General features: G+C 32.1%; 2 protein-coding genes and 1 long non-coding RNA gene across 3 annotated transcripts in view; 1 reads left to right on the forward strand and 2 right to left on the reverse strand.

Annotated features, from left to right (window-relative positions):
* Positions 1-23,186, forward strand: part of LOC145322794 (gamma-aminobutyric acid receptor alpha-like) — a 115,963-nt gene extending 92,777 nt beyond the window's left edge. The window contains exons 18-22 of the mRNA XM_080165062.1: positions 1,128-1,216; positions 4,791-4,897; positions 22,275-22,372; positions 22,843-22,879; positions 23,030-23,186. Of these exons, the coding sequence (XP_080021188.1) occupies positions 1,128-1,216; positions 4,791-4,897; positions 22,275-22,372; positions 22,843-22,879; positions 23,030-23,060 (362 nt within the window). The 3' untranslated portion in view covers positions 23,061-23,186. The remainder of the gene's footprint in view (positions 1-1,127; positions 1,217-4,790; positions 4,898-22,274; positions 22,373-22,842; positions 22,880-23,029) is intronic.
* On the reverse strand, positions 11,530-13,255 carry LOC145323403 (uncharacterized). Its single transcript, XM_080165823.1, has 3 exons — positions 13,121-13,255; positions 12,362-12,748; positions 11,530-12,136 (listed from the first exon to the last, which is right to left on the reverse strand). Exons 1-3 carry the CDS (start codon positions 13,134-13,136, stop codon positions 11,649-11,651), a joined length of 891 nt encoding a protein of 296 aa, XP_080021949.1. The 5' UTR covers positions 13,137-13,255; the 3' UTR covers positions 11,530-11,648.
* LOC145323404 (uncharacterized) lies at positions 15,010-18,575 on the reverse strand. The gene is made up of 3 exons (XR_013880953.1): positions 16,309-18,575; positions 15,948-16,000; positions 15,010-15,704 (listed from the first exon to the last, which is right to left on the reverse strand). It is a non-coding gene; the product is annotated as an uncharacterized LOC145323404 (long non-coding RNA).
* Positions 23,187-23,892: the final 706 nt, after the last annotated feature.

Genomic DNA, 23,892 nt, shown 5'->3' on the forward strand with positions numbered 1-23,892 from the left:
CTGAAGATATGGTGGAAATGTGAAAAATACAAAAATAGCCTAAAACCTGCAAAATGGCAGTGTGGCCGTCATGGTTGTTTTCTGTAAACGACAGGAAATTTAATTTTGATATCAATAACTGAAAAAATTTTGAAAATCGGACCATAAACACTGAAAATATGGAGAAAAATGTGAAACATACAAAAATAGCCTAAAACTTGCTAAAAAGGGGTCTGACCGCCCTTGATGTTTTATAGTTAATTGTGCTGCTTAATAATGGGAATGTTGTCAAAAAATTTCAGCTGTCTATCTTTAATAGGAGCCGAGAAAATCACGTTTCCCCTATTCTGTCTCACACGGACAGACGGACGGACGGACAGACGGACGGACGGACGGACATTTCGAATTATAGAGTAGCTTTGCTACTAAAAACAAACTAATATGACTTTACACTTTCCCTTCAATTCCCCTTCACTTTCTTCACTTCCTCTTCACTACGTCTTTCCCTTTTATTTACTTATCCTTACCCTTACCTAACACTCGGATTTCCATCCCTTAACTTTTCCTTGCTCTTTACTTCCCCTTTTTCAACATTCCTCTTTCCCATCACTTCCCCTTCACTTTCTCGTATTTCTTATTATTTTCTCTGTTTCTTTTACAACCGTTTTTGCTAAAATTTTTCAATAGTGTTTTTATAATGCATTGATTATTAGACTATAAAAGTTTTAAAGATTTTTAATCAATATAATAGATTTGAAATCTGCATAAAATTTTAAGGATTTTTTATAAAATTAGTTTTTTATATAATTCTTTATTTAATTAAAGGCGCAAATACAAATTAAGTTAAATAATTTTGAGATCTGTGATTGGTGGATTAAAAACTATCTGCGCTCTGATTGGAGAAGCTTAAGTGACGTACATCATTCAACCATTTAGAGCGTAGGTAGTTTCCAATCCAGCTATCCTATTGGTCAAAATTTATTAACTTAAATCGTATTTCTCCTTTAAATAAAGAATTATATAAAAAACGAATTTTATAAAAAATCCTTAAAATTTTATGCAGATTTCAAATCTATTATATTGATTAAAAATCTTTAAAACTTTTATAGTCTATTGATTATTTACATAACAATTGTTATTTACCGATCAGACAAAATATTGGAATGGGAACAGTTTTCCTGATATTCCAGATAATATACCTGAACCCCCCATACCATATTATATCAATAATAATCAGGTGATAACATATAGTATCCTGATATTCCAGATAACCTGCCATGCCATATTATATCAATAATAATCAGGTGATAATAACATATAGTATAGTTTCCTGATATTCCAGATAATATACCTGATCCTCCCATGCCATATTATATCATTAATAATCAGGTGATAATAACATATAGTATAGTTTCCTGATATTCCAGATAATATACCTGAACCTCCCATGCCATATTATATCATTAATAATCAGGTGATAATAACATATAGTATAGTTTCCTGATATTCCAGATAATATACCTGATCCTCCCATGCCATATTATATCAATAATAATCAGGTGATAACATATAGTATAGTTTCTTGAAATTCCAGATAATATACCTGAACCTCCCATGCCATATTATATCAATAATAATCAGGTGATAATAACATATAGTATAGTTTCCTGATATTCCAGATAATATACCTGAACCTCCCATGCCATATTATATCAATAATAATCAGGTGATAACATATAGTATAGTTTCCTGATATTCCAGATAATATACCTGAACCTCCCATGCCATATTATATCATTAATAATCAGGTGATAATAACATATAGTATAGTTTCCTGATATTCCAGATAATATACCTGAACCTCCCATGCCATATTATATCATTAATAATCAGGTGATAACATATAGTATAGTTTCCTGATATTCCAGATAATATACCTGATCCTCCCATGCCATATTATATCATTAATAATCAGGTGATAATAACATTTAGTATAGTTTCCTGATATTCCAGATAATATACCTGAACCTCCCATGCCATATTATATCAATAATAATCAGGTGATAATAACATATAGTATAGTTTCCTGATATTCCAGATAATATACCTGAACCTCCCATGCCATATTATATCAATAATAATCAGGTGATAATAACATATAGTATAGTTTCCTGATATTCCAGATAAAATACCTGAACCTCCCATGCCATATTATATCATTAATAATCAGGTGATAATCATATAGTATAGTTTCCTGATATTCCAGATAATATACCTGAACCTCCCATACCTTATTATATCAATAATAATCAGGTGATAATAACATATAGTATAGTTTCCTGATATTCCAGATAATATACCTGAACCCCCCATACCATATTATATCAATAATAATCAGGTGATAACATATAGTTTCCTGATATTCCAGATAATATACCTGAACCTCCAATACCATATTATATCAATAATAATCAGGTGATAACATATAGTTTCTTGATATTCCAGATAATATACCTGAACCTCCAATACCATATTATATCAATAATAATCAGGTGATAACATATAGTTTCTTGATATTCCAGATAATATACCTGAATCTCCAATACCATATTATATCAATAATAATCAGGTGATAACATATAGTTTCTTGATATTCCAGATAATATACCTGAACCTCCAATACCATATTATGTCAATAATAATCAGGTTATAACATATAGTTTCCTGATATTCCAGATAATATACCTGAACCTCCAATACCATATTATATCAATAATAATCAGGTGATAACATATAGTTTCTTGATATCCAGATAATATACCTGAACCTCCAATACCATATTATATCAATAATAATCAGGTGATAACATATAGTTTCTTGATATCCAGATAATATACCTGAACCTCCAATACCATATTATGTCAATAATAATCAGGTTATAACATATAGTATAGTTTCCTGATATTCCAGATAATATACCTGAACCTCCAATACCATATTATATCAATAATAATCAGGTGATAACATATAGTTTCTTGATATTCCAGATAATATACCTGAACCTCCAATACCACATTATATCAATAATAATCAGGTTATAACATATAGTATAGTTTCCTGATATTCCAGATAATATACCTGAACCTCAATTACCTTATTATATCAATAATAATCAGGTGATAATCATATAGTTTCCTGATATTCCAGATAATATACCTGAACCTCTCATACCATATTATATCAATAATAATCAGGTGATAATCATATAGTTTCTAATATTCCAGATAATATACCTGAACCTCTCATACCATATTATATCAATAATAATCAGGTGATAATCATATAGTATAGTTTCCTGATATTCCAGATAATATGTATACCTGAACCTCCAATACCATATTATATCAATAATAATCAGGTGATAACATATAGTTTTCTGATATTCCAGATAATATACCTGAACCTCCAATACCATATTATATCAATAATAATCAGGTGATAACATATAGTTTCTTGATATCCAGATAATATACCTGAACCTCCAATACCATATTATGTCAATAATAATCAGGTTATAACATATAGTATAGTTTCCTGATATTCCAGATAATATTCCTGAACCTCCAATACCATATTATATCAATAATAATCAGGTGATAACATATAGTTTCCTGATATTCCAGATAATATACCTGAACCCCCCATACCATATTATATCAATAATAATCAGGTGATAACATATAGTTTCCTGATATTCCAGATAATATACCTGAACCTCCAATACCATATTATGTCAATAATAATCAGGTTATAACATATAGTATAGTTTCCTGATATTCCAGATAATATTCCTGAACCTCCAATACCATATTATATCAATAATAATCAGGTGATAACATATAGTTTCCTGATATTCCAGATAATATACCTGAACCCCCCATACCATATTATATCAATAATAATCAGGTGATAATAACATATAGTATAATTTCTGGATATTCCAGATAATATACCTGAACCTGCCATACCATATTATATCAATAATAACCAGGTGATAACATATAGTATAGTTTCCTGATATTCCAGATAATATACCTGAACCTGCCATACCATATTATATCAATAATAATCAGGTGATAACATATAGTTTGGTTTCCTGATATTCCAGATATTATACCTGAACCCCCCATACCATATTATATCAATAATAATCAGGTTATAACATATAGTATAGGAAGTATACTATTTTAGAATTTATCAGAGCTGGATCTTTAAATGTGTAGCCATTGCCGTAGCCGTAGCCAGAGGTACTGCCACTAACCTAATAGCGACAATTAAATCAAATTTTTAAATGTTTAAATATTTAAAAATCAAAAAAAATAAAATTAATAATTATAATATTATAACTATAAATTGATTTAATTTAATTAACATATTTAAATGAAAATCTTTTAATTTTATTGGCAGCACTGGCAGTGGTGACGACTACGACTACGGCTACGGCTACAGCAACGGCTACACATTTAAAGATCCAGCTCAGGGATTTTAAGTGATGAGAGAATTATCAAATAAAAATGTCACCTCTTACTCTTCCATTTATATTACAGCAATTTGTGTTGGTTTGACTTCAACAAAACATTTGAAAATTCATTCATTAAGGCGTAATTGGCGTTCATTGCACCAGTCTCCAAAGTTTTTACTTACTTTTTCTTATTCGTTAGATTAACAAATTTTGAGACTTTAAATAAATTTTGGTTGGTAGATTCTTTAAGTTTAGTGTCCAAACGTTTCAACCAATAATTTTAATATAGGAACTAACCTCACCAGAGGACTCTGAGTCTAAGCAGGGTCTGGTGTCACGAACAGCCAGTCAGACAGCCAGCGAAAACACGGAAACTGAACAGTGTATTTGTAAAAGGTAAAAACAGCTTTTGTTCCATCGGAAATATTTAAAAGTTAAAGTGCTTTTCAAACTTCTTTGATAGTTGAAATTACGCTGTTCTAAGAAGGACATGAAGATAAAATTCGGACTTTTTTATATGAAGTACCCTACAGAGTAAAAACTATTTTCTTATAAATTCTTCCACAGAAACAGAAATGAAAATAATGATAATTAACCATTTTTTTATGAAGTATTATACAATATATAGAACCTTATATCTAGACTGTAAGACAATAAATTAAACAACAGATTTCAATTAACAAATTACAAAAGATTTACATGAGTTACAAACATACATAAAGAGTAAGGGAATAAAAGCTCTATAGAATACATTATGCATAACAAAGAAAAAACCTGTTAAGCATTCTTATGTTATATAGTATTATTGTGTGTTTAATCTTATTAATGCATCATCATGCATTATATATTAATACCTATGGATCACAGAGCAATTGCATAGACAAATTTTATAGATTTTAATTATTATATATTAATACCTATGGATCACTGAGCAATTGCATAGACAAAATATGGTATAGATTACTAGTTTATATTAATACCTATGGATCACAGAGCAATTGCATAGACAAATTATATTATAGATTATTATTATTATTATATATTAATACCTATGGATCACGAAGCAATTGCATAGAAATAATATGGTATAGATCAGCTACATCAAAATATTGTAATTGCATAGAGAAAAAATAATATAGATCATTTATTACTTAACTACTATAGATCACAGAACAATTGCATTGACAAAATATAGTATAGATCAGCTATTATTATATTTGCAAAGAAAACAATAATATAGATCAGTTATTAGTTAACTACTACAGATAACAGAGCAATTGCATAGACAAAATATGGAATAGATCAGATATATTAAAATAAAGTAATTGCAAAGAAAAAAAAAGTAAAGATCAGTTATTAGTATACTTTAATACATTTGGATCACAGAGCAATTGCATAGAGAAAATATTGTATAGAACAGATATTATCATATTTGTAATTTCAAAGAAAACAAAAATATAGATTAGCTATTAGAATAAATTAACTACCCATGGATCACAGAGCAATTGCATAGAGAAAATATATTATAGATCAGCTATATTAAAATATTGTAATTGCAAAGAAAAAAGTTATAAAGATCAATCATTAGTATACATTAATGAGAAGATATTTGTGAATTAAATATTGTTTGGATTATTGTATAAAATATAATTTTAAAGAATCGACCAGGAGGTATGGCAGATACCCTACGGAAGACAGAAGAGATTGCTGCTGGACTGACAATAATCCAACCTGTAATTATCCCTGATGAACCTAATTAAAAATTAGAAGTATCACAATTTACAGGCCGCTTGGGGGGTAAAAGAGTACAAGATTCCAAGAATTACCAGTACACTTCATACTATACATATTCAGCATTTAAAGGAAAATTTACGAAGAGGGCATGTTTAAGAAGAAGAAAGGAAAAATTCATGTGTTCTGGTTATGTGATAACAAGTGAAGATCTTGTTGTCCAAAAGAAAGAAAAACACTGCTCTACATGTCTACCATCAACAATTTTAAGGAATAGGGCAAAACATATTGAACAGAAAACAATTAAAGAAATGTGTAAAAATGCAGATAAAGGCTGGGTTGATTCCATACGGGACTAAGAAATCTGCCCTGAAAAATAAAATCAAACACAGGATCAATGCAGGAGAGACTGACTGCAAAAAAAATTACTACCTTCAAGGAGCTGAAAAGCAATATTGGTGATTTTAGAAAACACTTTGATAATGAAGTGTTTTTTGACTTTACCAATATAGCTGAAGAAAGCGATGCAGAAAAAAAGAGTATGTTATTTTGTTCTGGCTTAGCAAAGACCTTAATGTCTCAAACTGAGGCAATTTATATTGATGGCACTTACAAAAAGGCACCCAAACTGTTCCGGATGCACAGGTCTCCTTAACAAAACCTTAGATTAAAAAAAATCTCGAAAGAAACGGACAACAGGGCCTTCAAATAGGGTACAGTGGTGGTCAGAATCCGTTGGAGATTAAATCTTAGCTGCTCCTTCTTGCCAGATATTGCAATTTGAAGTTTTGTGGTAAAAATGCCTACAATTACAAGAATTCCAAGGATATTTGCATAAGTAAACACCTTAATTCATCAAATAAAAAGGGTGAGTTTAACATTTGAGGAGTTTATATGTCTCTGCATATGTAAATTACACAGTACCTCCCAATTTAGAAAATTTTGTTTCTTTAAAGAAATTATTTAATGAAAAAGGTACATTGTTCTGTTTACAACTTTAATCTAGAGGCTGTTACCCTGGAACCAGTAAAGAAAACCTCAGTTCTAGTTTACATATAGCTAAAGTTAATATTTAAAATACTCTCAACCTCCCCCCCCCTTTAACCCCCTCTTGCAACCCATAAATTTTAGGGGGGAAGGCAAAGTAATAGTATTATGTTTTACTCAACCTACCTGAAGTATTGAAAGAAAACATTATATATGTAAGATTCTAAGGCCCAAAGTTTCTGGAAATATTGTTGACTACACCTCCCCCCCCCCCTAATGAAATCTAATTGGAAGTGGGTAAAGAGTTCTTTAGATAGCACTAAAGATATATATAAGCTTTAGTACTTAAACTTTAGTAGACATCAAAATCTCTTGCAAATATTGCTGCAACCAACCCACTCCCTCCTTCTTAGACCACAAATTATTAGGAGAGGGGAAGTGGATATGGAAAATATTCTTGTTTTACTTTGAAATCACTGAATTATATTAAGCAAACTTTGGATTTAAGCTTTTTTGGGATATTAGTTACTTTTACAAATATTGCTGAATCCCCCCCCCCTCTCCATCTGTTGGAAGTAGTGGCTAGTGGCATAGGTAAATAATATTGTACATATTTAGAAACCTCTGGAGATATTCAGGGTTAATATTTTAACTTATGTAGGCTATATTTAATTTTATAAATATCTATTTCAACTACAACCCTCCTAATCTAGTACAATTATTTAGCTATATAATCTCCTCCAGCCTATTGGACTAAAAAAAAATTATTGTCAACATTTTAATATTTTTTTATGGGGGTGGAGGAAATTGCGCAGCAATATAATTTTTCTGGATGGGGTTGGTTGAGGTTGGGGAAAGGTCAGCAATATTTGTTCAATTATGAAGTAATTATGGACCTACTAAAGTTTAAATCCAAAAGTACTCTATATCTTGAGTAATCTCAAAGTAAATCAGAAGGGTATTGCTATACTCTCTTCTATTACTTATTTGTTTGGAGGGGGGGGGGGGGAGATTGTAAAGCAATAGGGAGGGAAAGGGGGCTTGGAAGGAGGTTTCAGCAAAATTTGTTAAAATTACTTTTGACCTACCAAAGCATATTTGCTTTGCTGCTACAATTCTAGTGGTTTCTTAGTAACACACCATAGTAGTAACCTTTCAACTGCAACCCAACCATTCTCTCTTTACAAAATTTTATGTTTTTGGATTTATGAGGGGAGGGGAAGAGGTCAGCAATATATGTAACAGTGCTTTGGGTCCCACAACAATACAAATCCAAAAGCTTTATATGTATCTCAAATATTTTCTTAAAACACATTGGAATGATCTTCTGCCACCCCTCCCCCCCCCCCCCCCAATTATTTCAGGACGAGGGGGAGGGGGAGAGAAGGTGGTCAACATAATTTCTACAAAATTTTGGTCTAAAAACCTTACATAATAATTTTTCCCACTATACTTCAATTAGTTTTTGAGAAACCCATAATAGTATTACTATGCTCCCCCCCCCCTCCACCCTAAAGTTTGTAGGTTGTGAGAGTATGGGGGGGGGGGGGAAGCAAAATAACTAAAAGTAAATTGGGCCATATGTAAACTTAAACTGAAGTTTTTTCCAGGGAAACAGCCTTTAGGATAAAGTTGTAAATTGGGCAAACCTCTTTGAAGTTAAAAATATCACTTATAGTAGTAAAAATTGTTCTAAATGGGGATGAGGTGTGTAGTTTACAAATGAAGAGATATCTAAACTCCTCAAATGTTAGACTCGCCCTTTTTATTTGATGAATTAAGGTGTTTACTTATGCATATATCCTTGGAATTCTTGTAATTTTAGGCATTTTTACCATAAAACTTCAAATTGCAATATCTGGCAAGAAGGAGCAGCTAAGATTTAATCTCCAACGGATTCTGACCACCACTGTACCCTATTTGAAGGCCCTGTTGTCCGTTTCTTTCGAGATTTTTTTAAATCTAAGGTTTTGCTAAGGAGACCTGTGGATGTTGTAAGCTGTTATGGCAGAGGTGACCAACAGGACAGCAGACAAAGCTGTGCCTGTTGCCTACATCCTCGTGCGCCACCAAACATAACAGAGTTACACAACTGCTTTCAATATTTTGAAGACATTCATTGGAGAAGGCCATCAAATTTAAGTTGAGAAAGATAAAGAGAAAAAAATTGATATCTAGAGACAGCTTTATAAAACATGGAGAATCATATCTTGGATGCTTGGCATTCATGCCACCCCATGCTGTCAAAAGGGCATACTGGTCAATAGTGCGCTCTTATATTCTACAACAGCCTAAGAAAGGCATTAATGTAACCTGATATTTCGAGAGAACATGGCAGGCATAGGCTAGGTAGAAATTTAATAAAAATATAACATAAAGGTGTTAATTACCCTTAAAATATTGATATTTAGGGACGTGTGAAATTGACTGGAAATTTCAATATTTTGGCCATAAAAAAATATTAAAAAAACAGGTCAGGATTTTATTGCCCCAAATATCCCATTTTTTTAGTTTCCAACCCTTTATTACTAATCTCTAAACTTCTCATGAACATTATGATTTTACAATTTTATTACAAATATTCAAATTACAATTAGGGCAATAAAAATATGAGAGAGATATGAGTATCTGCTTACTATTTAAAAACACCAAATCTCTCCAAGATATATTTAATAATTCAAGTTTTATACAAGTTTGGGTGTCATTATAATTATTCAAATTTTGGTACTTTATTTCTTAATATCTGCGGAAAACTGTCTGTAATAAAATGCAATAGATATGAAAATCATATAAACGCGATTGGGTACCACTATAATTATATAAGATTATGATAATTTAAATTTGAATACTTTATTTTACTTTTAGCACAATATTAGTTTTTAACATCTCAACTATCTTAATATAATTCTATTTAGTTTTAATTTAACCTTTTTCCTGTTATAATTTTGTTGTTTCAAATTTAAAATCCACGGAAAAATGTCAATAATAGGATGCGATAAATAACTAGTCAACGAAACCCCCTAAAATCCACGGAAAAATGTCTTATTATACAATTCGATAGATATGAAATAATGTTGGTTAGCATATTTACATTAAAAAGATTATTATATTTTAAAATCCGTAGTAATCTTATCATCGCAATTATCTATCTAAATATCCGCGGAAAACTGTCTGTCTACAATAGGGAGGGAGGAGAAATTGAGCTGTTAATTACATTAATCTCTCAATCCCCCATCCCCTTCAATAATATGAAAGGGGGGGGGGTGGGATTATATCAACAAGGATGACAACATCCATAAAAGCGAAATGGTAGTTCAATTAAACATTAACATAAATGTATAAGTATAAACAAAAAGTATTACATAGTTGCTACTCTTTCTAAATCTAAACAATACTAGTATGCATGAATTAATGGAGCACAGACGGACAAATTATAGAAAAGCTTCGTTTAGCCCCCCTCCCCTCATATATGATGTCTCCCTATGAGAATTTTTTATAAGCGAAGTTTTTCTATAATTAAAGTATAATGTTTCAAGCAAAGCAACTCTATAATCAACTTCAAAAAAATGTAAGTATGTCCAAAACATTATCCTTTATCAAGCAGTTTTTCAACTAATTTATAATTTTTTCTTCAACTTGTATATTGTGATTATTCAGTTCTGACACTATACAAGTGTTAATGTTCGTTTGTCCTACAATTTCAGTGCTTCGCTTATATGGATGTTGTCATCCTTGTTATTAAAGTATTACTATTGGGTTATTTATTAATAAATGGAATAATGAATACACCCCCCCCCCCCCTTTTTCCTATAACTCTTAAGTTCTATATGTATTTGTTCGCTCAATTTTTAACCTCATTTCCTGTATGCATGGCCCTCCTTCAAAACTTTTATTAATAAATGGAATAATTACCCCCCCCCCCCCTTTTTCCTATAACTCTTAAGTTCTATGTACGTTTTCGCTCAATTTTTAACCTCATTTCCTGTACTTTGGTTAAAATGTTTTTTTTTTGGGGAGGGGGGGGGGAGGCGGATTATGTGTATCATCATTGGGCCAGTATATGTATTTCACTTAAATATTTAGAGAAATTTATAGAATTTTTCTACCATTAACACAAACCGCGCAATTTCAATTGTTAAAATGTCCGCATTTTTAATTATATAAATTCTTATCTTTTTATATTCACGATGTTTCTTTACTTTATCATTAAGGTCTAATAGAATTAAAAATGAAGTTTTGTAGTCATCCTAATAATTCGCTACTATGGATTTTGTTATCCTTGTTACCTACTAAAATTAATTAATACTAAATTTCACAAAATTCAAAAGTTTATTCAATTTATTTGCATTTTTATATATTTATACACACAAAATAAGATACATTTATTACTTACAAAATTACAAATATACATTTTGCCAGCTTTTAATTTTTATTGACGGAAATAAGTAATGTTCCTTGCAGGAAGACATTTGTTTATGTTTAAAAACATAAGTTCAGAAACTAATGGGGAATTCATTCTTAGCCTTTTTTTGGAGTATAGTAGTTTCAACTGGCTAAAAATGCGTTCCACATTGCTATTAGACACAGGGAGGCATACTAAATTGGAAGCCAATTGACGTAAAGCGTGCGGGTATTGGCTGTAATATGGTAGGTTTACAATACAATTGTTAAATATGCGAATAGAGATGGTTTTGCTATTGTTCAACTTTTTAAAGTCAGGTGTGTGGGTGAACTTTGTAAAAATTTGTGCCAATTCGAGCACATACTCCCAAGATCCATCTCTCCATTGTTCTAGCCCCGTAAATATCCTTTCCAGTTTATCATGGCGTCGTTCTTTGTTTGTCTCTGGTTTAGGTTTATCTCTGGTCGCAGCTTGTGCAATTTCAAGTACTTGTAACATCCTGGAACGGGAACTTCCTAAGAATATTGTTTAAAATTAAAAAAATATACAATTGTAATGTCCGTTTGTCATCCTTGTTTAATTAAGTTTGATCTACTAGTTTGACTTTAATCTACTGTTTCAGTGCTTCACTTTGTTGTGTTCCTTGTTAGATTATTATTTTTTTAAATTTTAATTTATTTGCTTTGCTTTTATAGATGTTGTCATCCTTGTTTAAGTAACTTGTTAACAAAAATTATTACCTATTGTCAAAGCTTTCTCTTTTTCTGGTGCTACCCCGGCAGCTTTCTCTTTTTCTGGTTCTACCCCAGCAGCTTGCTCTTTTTCTGGTTCTACCCCGGCAGCCGTCTCTTTTTCTTGTTCTACCCCGGCAGCTTTCTCTTTTTCTGGTTCTACGCCGGCAGCAAGATCTGATTCTGTTACTGTATCTTCAAGGTCTGGAGCAGGGACTGCCATCTGTATCTCAACAAACCTTCTGGCAAGCAGTTTACATGCCAGGTATCCTGCTCCTAAAACTTCCTTTGCTATTTCTTGTGTCACCAAGGAAGTTGGGTGTGGAATCTTGTTCAGTATGATCCCGGTGAAGTACATCTTTGTGTAGGGGTGTAAGAAGATAACGGCCCTCCAACCTAGAAATAAAGTATATCTTACATTTATATAACAGTTATTTTCATGTATAATATTAAAATACTCCCACCCCCACCCCCATTTTATCTATAGTCCTGCGGGGTACGTCTTTTCATATAACCACTACCACCCCCCCCCCAAATATCATTGGTACTGTAATGTTTGTTTTCAACTTGAATCACGCCTCCCCCCCCCCCCCCCAAATACGTCTTCATGTATAATGTAAAGGTGGAGTCATAAATGAAAAAGGTAAATATTTAAATATTTGTTGGTTATGTACAGGTGGAGTCATGAATGAAAAGGTGTACATTTGTTGGTTATTGGTAATAATTACATTAACCCACCCCCCCCCCCTCTTCCCACAAATTTCATACCTTCATTATTCAACATATTCTTGATGGCTCGGTTTTTCAATTTTTCCCGGAATATCACAGCAAAAAGGTTTTTGCTGTCTTCCTCTGCAATAATCTTAAGCTGTTCAAGACATTCCTATATAGATTAAATTTATTATTTTAGATTAAAAGAAAAAGTTGCATAAACAAATTTTTTTCAGCTGTTCATTGGTTAGCAAGACCCTTCGGTACAAACAAACAGACACACAAACACACAGACAGACAAAGAATTTCTTAGATTAAAAGAAAAAGTTTTAAACAAATTCTTTTTTGACACAGACAGACATCCTGTTACTTTAACATAAGAATATAATAAACTGAAAAATATCTTATTCAGTTCAGCAGATTGTAATTTGATTAGTGTCAGAAGAGTCAAAGCAAAACCGACCCTAGTTATAGAAAAGCTTCGCTACGGGTCTATTAACACCCCCCCCCCCCCCACCCTCATGAAGGATAATAGTAAATTAGTAATAATACTGTAAGAAAGCCATAAATATAGGCGGGGAAAATAATAAGATCTCATATTTCTTATGTGAGTTAAGTTGACCCTTCCCCCCCCCCAAAAAAAAAAGGTTGACGATATATAATGATATGATATTGTTCCCTCCCCCCCAAGAATAACAAAACAAAATACATGAAAGCAAAGTTGTATAAATGTCCTTGGAGAGATGGAAAGAGGGGTAAAATATTTCTATTGGGCAAAAAAGTATAATTTTCAATGCAAGGAAAACAATTAACAAGGATGACAACATCCATTAGAACAGAATAAAAAACTAACATTTGTCAGTGTCTAACAGATAAAGTGAGTTATAGAGCAGTGGTTATAATATCTTAAATTGATAGCAAAGGAATTTACGTAACCCAAAATGTTCCTACGAACACTCCTTATTATAGAGTAGCTTTGATACCTAAAAGTCCAGTTGGTCATTTTAATTCGCACACGTTTATTTATGTAGGTGTATGTATATTTTGTACAAGTATACAAGACATGGGGGTGTTCCTTTAAACAGGATATTTTTCTATTAAAATAGCACAGCAACTCTATAAGTAAAGTCTGAACGTCGTAACTAAGAAAAAGTAAATTTTTAATGAACGCCCTTTCTTTTTTTTAATAAAAAAAGTTGTTTTCTTTTTGTTGCTTCGCTAGGTACTTAAAAAAGATTTTTAAACCATTTTGCTACGGTTTTGCAATAAAAGTTTTAAGTGTTTTTAAAGAAACATATTCACTTGTTAAAGTTAGTATATCGTTGACAATGACATAAGTCTGTGAAGCCTAGAGATAGACTTAAAAAAGCTATCCATCTCTGACGGTCAGATTAAGGTCACATGTACAGACGGACCGACCCTAATTATAGAAATATTTTTTAAATCATAAATTTAATGTCGGACATACATAACGAAGTGTTAACTTAAATTAAATCAAAAATAATTATATTTTATCACAAATTTATTTCAATTAAAGACTATCAAAATGACAATTGACAAGTAAATGAACCTTGTGAAAGTGTCGAACTACGACGTCAGAAAAAAATAACAATTAACCAATGAGAGACCGCTATATATTTTACCATTGGTCAATTACAGTGAATACTGGCTTCTCATTGGTTAATTGTTAATTTTTTCTGACGTCATAGTTCGACACTTTTACGAGGTTCCAAGTAAATAAAGTATAAATATATCAAAAATAGTATATACAAAATACAAAATAGATTTTTACAATTTTTATCCCCCCCCCCCCCCCCCCACCAATAAAAATAACCCCCCCCCCACCAATAAAAATAACCGCGGGCGCTCGGCCCCCTAGCCATATAACCTAACCTAGCCTAACCTAATCCAGTCATTTAGTCGGGGGGGGGGGGGGGGGATAACACCACAAAATAGAAAGTTGAAATTAAAAAACAAACAAAGTTACAAATAATATTACAAAATTAACAATAATCAATTTGAATTCTAGTAAATAAAGTATAAATATATCAAAAATAGTATATACAAAATACAAAATAGATTTTTACAATTTTTATCCCCCCCCCCCCCCCCACCAATACAAATAACCGCGGGCGCTCGGCCCCCTAGCCATATAACCTAACCTAGCCTAACCTAATCCAGTCATTTAGTCGGGGGGGGGGGGGGAGGGGGGTATAAATTTGAGAAAAGCCTAACCTAATCCAGTCATTTAGTCGGGGGGGGGGGGATAACACCACAAAATAGAAAGTAAATACAAATAATATTACAAAATTAACAATAATCAATTTGAATTCTATTATGAAATAATATTACAAAATTATAAATATTAAGGTAAATAGAATTCAAATTGATTATTGTTAATATTGACGGTGGCGTGCGCACCTATTGTCAAATTGAAAATAGGTACGTTACGACGAGGTTGAGGTTCTTGCTGTGGCTGGGGGGGGGGGCTGTGGAATGGGGTCTGGCTGTGGCTGTGGCTGGGGGGGGGGCTGTGGAGGGGGGTCCGGCTGTTGAGGGGGGGGCGGCTGTGGTGGTTGATGGGGAGCAATACCAACATTATTGTTGTTGCCCATCTGATTGATAACCTGTTGAGCATGACCTTAATAAATTAAATCAAAATTAAAATTAAAATCTCTCAGGAGGGTGGTCGATAGATCGATGTACATCCCCAGTGATTTTCCCTTCTGTAGATTACAATTAGTTCCATAAAAGCCAAAAAAAATACATTTTAATTAAAGATCCAGCTTAGATTTTTTGACGCATTTTTTATTTATTATATATATTTATTTATTCATTATATTACACTTGGAATAACTAAAAATAAATAGAATATATATTATACCTGGGTCAAGTCGTTGACGATGTTCTTGTATTCGCAGGCTCCTTCTGCTGGGTCTAGATTTCATATTTTATTAATTTCTTTTAATTATTTATACTGAAATAAATTAAGCTAATAAATAATAATAATTAGTATTTTTCATAATGCAAATGCAGATATAATTCAATTTCAAAACTTTCACAATATAAGTATAAAAAATGACTTAACAAGTTAACAGTTAACACTGCAAATATTAAAAAATAATTAACTTTATGCGTATATAAAAATAATTACGCATTTAAAAGAAAGAGAAAGGCATTGAAAAGGAAGAGAAAGGCATTAAAATAAAGGGGCTGTATGCGAGAAAATGTAATTTCATCATTACCTTCAGATAAGCCGTTTCCCGCTGAAATTTATTTTGCCTTTTCTTGGCGGTTTTCGGCGGTTGCGCCGCCGTTTCTTCAACTCTTTTTTTAGTTGAGTTCCTCTGTTGACATCCGCCTCTCCCCTTAGTATCCAAGTAACTTCAGGTTGGCTGGCCCATCTCTCGTTCGTCGCCAACCTACAATTTAATTTTAAATTACAAATTTGTAAAATGTAAAATGTAAATTATCTTTATAAAGCAACCTAATGCCGTAAAATCAATCTTCGATATTTAGTATTTAGAAAATTTTAAGATTTTTAATTTGTTAATACTAATAGCATGAAAAAATTTTATCTTTACATACCCTTTAAAATAAGTGGCATTTAGAGGTCAATACCAAACATATATGGGTGGGGGAAGGGTTTTACTCTTAAGATAGGTTGACATGTGACACCTTTATAACCCCCCCCCCCAAAAAAAGGGAGGGGCAATGGGCTGTTTATTTTACACTAGTCTCCCCCCCTCCCCTATTTAAGAAAGGTTGACGATATATATATGAAAAGAAAGGGTTGAAGATTTTGAATGGGCGTAGCAAGAGGGGATTGTGGTAAAGAAGAGGTAATTTTGTTTAAATTTTTAATTTAAATTTAACATTGAGGATGTACATAAATGTATCGCACATTGTCTTATCCCTTTAGATACATGGGTTGGATTTAAGCTAAAGTAAAGGAAATAATAAAATCAAAGGGGTCAGGAAATCGGTAAATCGGGGAGGGGGGGGGGAGGGGTTGTATAAAATGGGCGGAGAATGGCTATTGCAATTTATAAATGTAGCAATTCTTTTCTTTATTTTGTATCCTAACCTTGGTTCCTAAGGGATAATACAATGGTTAAAAAATTGATTTACATTCTCCAATCAAGATAAACAATATTAACCCTCATCAATTAAAAAATGAAAGAACGTATTTTCAATCACTAAATACTATTATAATTTACAGTCCAATGTCCCCCTCCCTCCCTGATTAATGGTTCGATATGGATAAACTTTAATTACTATCATGTACTTGGTGAACATTCCCTTCCACATTTTAATTACATTTTAAATCATGAAAACCGCTTATTACATGCATATTATGGCAGGAGATAAATAGTCGTCATTTTAGGTTGCTTTAACGGACATAATTTATTTGTTAGTTCGTTTACCTAGTAGAAGGGGATTGGACAGGTTAAAGGGGCTGGATAGGGGTGTCGTTATATTAGCCTGCTACAAGTTTCACTTCTTACAAATTTCTCATAATTGAAAAAACAACATGTCTTGAATCAAATTGTTATTTTGTCTTTTTGTGTAAGTAACAGTAAGTGAACGTGATTATATACAGAAGTGAATGCACACTCATCTATAATACAACATTTCAAATCAAGTCCAAAATTAAAGAACCCCAACACTAAGAAAATAGGCGAAAACCAGTCTTATTATTTTATAAAGGCAGAACTCAGTCAGTCTAATGGATACTCAGAGATTTAGCTTTTAAAGACCCTAAAAATAAACATGACTAAAATAAAATTCATAAAATATTTTAATATGTATGGATGTTGTCATTCTTGTCAGTAATATGTTAGTATGTATGGACTCAATTGTATATAAACTTTGACGTATAGGTATAATTTTGTCAAAAATAATACATTTATATTATGCTTAAATTACCATAAGTTTTGGTATCTTTAAAAAAATATAATAGTTAAGAAGACAATCGATTGCATCGTATTACAGACAGTTAAGACTGCATGAGTCATATTTTGGTATGTATGGATGTTGTCATTATTGTTTTAAAACTTTTATTCAAGAGATAAGACAATGGACGATAAATTGATGTAAATATAATTATCGCATCGATTTCTTGTTATGAAGGTTTTGTGATTAATTTTGGAAATAGATTTCAATTTTCAATTCATATTAAAGTCATAAAAATTCCGTGAGCTCGTAAAATTCCCCCCTTCCCCCCACGTAACGAAAAATGACCAACTCCAGAAATTAAAAAATTTGTTTATTATTTTATTACCTTTAGTGACCAGAAATATGAGTATTTTCTTCCAATATTAATATGGAAAATATAATAAAATAATAAACCCTTTCTTTTTGAACACAATTATGAATTTAGGTGTTAATTAATAGTTCCTTTGTGAACAAAAAATTTAATATTTAAACCCATTAAATTTATTGATATTTGTGTTCAAATAGGGGCTGACCACCAATTTTTTCAATTTTATTAAAAATATTGCTACCTAGCCTATGCCTGGAACATGGTTGAAAAGGTTTTAACCTTTAACCTGGAACTGCTACATTAGGATGTTACATAGCTGGGGAATAATAAATAATAAAATAGAAAGCTTTAACGGATGCTACAACAGGTGGGAGTTAGAAACAGCCTCCATGCATTCTTGCTTTGAGAGAATGCGAGAAATGGATGTTCTTGCTCAAGCAGACATGCTGGAGGCTGACCTAACTCCCTATGAATGGTCAAAGCCCAGTGAAAATCTGGTACTATTTTAACCCTTACAGATCGGGGGGGGGGGCTCAAAGAGCCCCCTCCTCTAGTTTTTTCAATCTCATTTTTTTTGTAGGTAAGATGGAGAGCTGTAACTTCATGACTTTTTAAGTTTAGTAATTATACGTCGGCAGGAGTTGATTTTATTAGGATATCTGGTCTGTGACGGTCGTGGTGTCCGGTCAAAGTCGGTTGGGTAGCAAAAAAAATTAGAAAAAATTCTAAATAAATCTTAATTTCTACATTATGACTTTTGTGTATAAGGTAGAAACCTAAAATTTTTTTGGTGAATACTTAGATATCAATGACCATCTGAGAAAAGTGGTGTTATGACCGTTTGACCGCTCCCTGACTGACTTTATGACCGATTTTTGTCCGGCTTTTACTACAGACATATATCATGAATATCGTGGCTTCTATTACAGCTAGAGACCTATAATTTTTTTTGGTAAATCCTTAAGCAATAATAAACAGATAAAAATATTAATTTGCGCCGCCAACCGCCGTTTTACTGCTGTAACCACCGAAAATGGCGGTTTCCGTTATTTGCCGTTTTTCGGCGATGATCAGAAAAAGTAATTTTTTTGTTATGAAAAATAAAAGTTTGTCATAAAATTTGGTCATCCTAGCTACAAAATTGGCCGCTCTACAGCTGTTTTAAAATTTAGCGGCTGGCCGCTAAAAAAGCGGCTAAGGAGCGGTCTGACTGCTATGACTAGAAAAAGTAATTTTCTCTAAAAATACACATGAACCACCAGAAAAAAATTTTACGTCTTTATCTGTACCAGGAGCCGAGATAGAGGGGGGGGCTCTTTGAGCCCCCCCCCCCCCCCCCCCGATCTATTAAGGTGGGAATTGGGGCCCGATCTGTAAGGGTTAAAAAGTTTTAACACGTGTCAGATATTATTGTATTTGTAATATTTATAATTTCAAAGAAAACAATAATATATATTAGCTATTGGAATAAATTAACTACCCATGGATCACAGAGCAATTGCATAGAGAAAATATATTAAAGATCAGCTATATTAAAATATTGCAAAGAAAAAAAATGATAGAGATCAATCATTAGTATACATTAATGAGAAGATATTTGTGAATTATATACAGTCTGGATTATTGTATAAAATATAATTTTAAAGAATCAACCAGGAGGTATGGCAGATACCCCACCCCAGATTGAAGAGATTGCTGCTGGGCCGATAATAATCCAACCTGTAATTATCCCTGATGAACCTAATGAAAAATTAGAAGAATCACAATTTACAGGCTGCTTGGGGGGTAATAGAGTACAAGATTTCAAGAATTACCAGTACACTTCATACTATACATATTCAACATCTAAAGGAAAATTAACGTGGGCATGTTTAAGAAGGAGAAAGGAACAATTCAAGTGTTCTGGTTATGTGATAACAAATGAAGATCTTGTTGTCCAAAAGAAAGAAAAACACTGCTCTACTGTCTGCAAAAAAAATTACTACCTTCAAGGAGCTGAAAAGCAATATTGGTAATTTTAGAAAACACTTTGATAATGAAGTGTTTTTTGACTTTACCAATATAGCTGAAGAAAGCGAAGCAGAAAAAAAGATTATGTTATTTTGTTCTGGCTGGGCAAAGACCTTAATGTCTCAAACTGAGGCAATTTATATTGATGGCACTTACAAAAAGGCGTCCAAATTGTTCCAGATGTTGTATGCTGTTATGGCAGAGGTGACCAACAGGACAGCAGACAAAGCTGTGCCTGTTGCCTACATCCTCATGCGCTACCAAACAAAACAAAGTTACACAACTGCTTTCAATATTTTGAAGACTTTCATTGGAAACCACAAGATTTTAGTTAATTTAGACTTTGAACTTGCGTCAATACAAGCTATTCGAGATGTCTTACCTAGAGCCAAAATATCAGGATGCTATTTCCACTTTGTAAAGGCCATCAAACTTAAGTAGAGAAAGAAATTGATATCTAGGGACAGCTTTATAAAACATGGTGAATCATATCTTGAATGCATGGCATTCATGCCACCCCATGCTGTCAAAAGGGCGTACTGGTCAGTAGTACACACTTATTTTCTCCAATGGCCAAAGAATGGCATTAAAGTAACCCAATATTTTGAGAGAACATAGTTGAAAAGGTTTCAACCTGTCACCTGGAACTGCTTCATAGCTGGGGAATAACAAATAATAGAATTGAAAGCTTTATTGGACGCTACAACAAGTGGGAGTTAGGAATGGCCTCCATGCATTCTTGCTTTGAGAGACTGTGAGAAATGGATGTTCTTGCTGAAGGCTGATCAAACTCCCCACATATGGTCCAAGCCCAGTGAAAAACTGGTACTATTTAAAAAAGTTTTAACACGTGTCAGAATAGCAGAAAGTTTTCATAAATCGAAGATCAAAAAGTCGATTTATAAATACTTATGCTAGCTTTTTCTAATAAGCAAAAATTAAAAAAGTATGGATCACAGAGCAATTGCATAGAAATAATATAGTATAGATCAGCTATTATTATAATTTTGTAATTGCAACGAAAAAAAAACAATAAAGGTCAGTAATTATTATACATTAATACCTATGGATCCCAGAGCAATTGCATAGAAATAATGTGGTATAGATCAGCTATTAATATTATTATACTTTTATAATTCCATAGAAAAAAATTGATAAAGAAAGTCATTAGTATACATTAATACCTATGGATCACAGTGCAATTGCATAGAAAAATATGGCATAGATCAGCTATAAATAAATACTATTATAAATAAATGATCATTTAGAAAATATTGTAGATTGGCTCTAATAATAAATAATAATGCCAAGAAAGAATTAAGATCATAGATTAATATAATGTAGATTGGCGAGCACAGGGTTTTTCCTAATGATTTTTTATATTTTCCTAAAATCTAGTGATGTATTTTACTTGACACCCCCTAGAATGTATTAGAGAGATATAGACCCTTGTCAAGGGAGGTTTCTAGAGTAAAGGGGGTGAACATCTAGACGGGTGGAGTACCCCATTAGATTCCCAGGGGTTGGATAGTGATACAACCCTCTTCTCTGAGATCAACTATTAGAAATTGAATTGTAAAATAAATTTTACAACTCTATGATATTTTTTGTCAAAGTTTTCCTCTACACTTTAAGTACTCTCATTTGTAAAACATAGGTTATATGCAAATTTTTTATAAAAGTGTTTTTTTTTGCAGGACATAATGACAATGTAAATATCAGACAAAACATATTTTATACCTAATTGTAAATATATATCAGGAATCTTCTTTTGTTTTAAATTAGTGATTGAAAAGTTTGGCCCCTGGTAGTTTTTAATCAAGATCTTTAAAAGCACCTAAGGTTTTTAATTCAACAAATGAGAGAACATGTTGGTTAGCAGAAATTTTACAGTCCAATGTCCCCTCCCTCCATGATAATTCTACTTTATTACAGGTGTGTAACACGGGCCATGAATGATTCAGAAAAATCTCTGAACTCTGTGTCAAAAATTGACAGAATCTCAAGAGTTGTTTTTCCTACAACTTATTTAGGTCAGTAATTATTCATTTTTAAGAATTAATGGCTTTGTCCCTCTCATAAAGAAATGAGATACCCTAACAAATCTTGGGACCCTAAGTTTCTTTAAAACGTTGAACTTTTACGGTTCGGTGGTTAACCTAATCTTAACTGACAAACTAAAAACACTTTCTTCTTTATACATGATTTTTTGCACTATGGCTTAGAATCAGTTTCAGCTGAAATCAATCGGATACTTGCAGCTGGCTAAAATAACTATACCCCCCCCCCCCTATTAATCTTCTTTATCACATCCTTTGAACAATGAACGAACTGCCCAATGAATGAGGTCTATAATAGCATCTTAACTTGATAGCAAATTTTTTACTGTCAATATACATATTACATATCTATTTTTTTTAAGCAAGTAGTTTTACCAGTTTTTTACCAAGTCTCAATTGTCAAAACTTAAAAAATTAATTTATAATATTATTGTTATTTTTAGTGATAAACATTATCTACTGGTACGTCTACCTTGACAGGTAAATCTTTGTCCAGTAAGGCTTCAAACCCGATTAATATCCACTGGATTACAACCGGTTCTCATCGCATCTGTGGATGCTTAATTAGGTCTTTTTATTACCTCAATTAAGTTCAAAATCAAATAAATATTAAAATTTCTTTTTTTTTAGAAATGATAGAATAGAGCTGACTAGTGAATAAAGAAACAATAAAAATACCAATGGAATAATAATTGTAGAAATATATATTTGAATATTTAAAAAGCAATAAATAATATAAATTTAAAACATTTTTAACTGTTTACAAAATATATGTTTGTTTATTTTATTTCTGTAAATTTTTTCATGCATAGTATTTTATCTATTTTTTTTAAGGGATAAGACAGTGGATGATAAATTGAAGTTCACCCTTTTCTTTGAATAAAATACTATTTGGACACTGCTAGTTTGAATCAATTAATCAAGATCAAATAAAACTTCCCACAGTTTTGAGACAATGAATGAAAAATCTTTATGTACTAGTTTATAAAGTTTTTTTTAACCCGCGTTATTAGCATAAATGAAAGCGTGCATGCTTGCTGTCATACTAGAGACGTTAAATATGGTATGTCTAGACGGACGAAAGCCTTGTTCAATAATCAGGCACAACTCATTACAATGGATAGTTAGTACTTCAGAAAAAGGTTTTGCTATTAAAGGGTTTGTTGTCTGTTGGATAATACATAACCTAACAGCCTTGGGTATTAATGTATTGCATCCAATTACAAGCGGATGATGCTCTTGGAAATCTCGATTATGACTTTGAAATCGAAGGAGAATCTCGCCACTACAAGAGGTAAAAATATATAGTTTGAAGTCTTGTGTCCCCTCCCTCCCTGAGGTGGATTCTTTTTATAAAAATTAGGGTCTCATAATGAGGCGAAATTTTTTTGTAAAAAATCCTTCAAAATCCCATAAAATCTAAAAAAAATTAAACAAATTCTTATGTTAATAACCCTTTTATGATTTTAACTAATCTTTGTAGATTTTTTTAT

The sequence above is a fragment of the Acartia tonsa genome, chromosome 6 (genome assembly GCF_053477335.1).
Source record: "Acartia tonsa isolate MP-2025a chromosome 6, ASM5347733v1, whole genome shotgun sequence".
NCBI lineage: Eukaryota > Metazoa > Arthropoda > Copepoda > Calanoida > Acartiidae > Acartia > Acartia tonsa.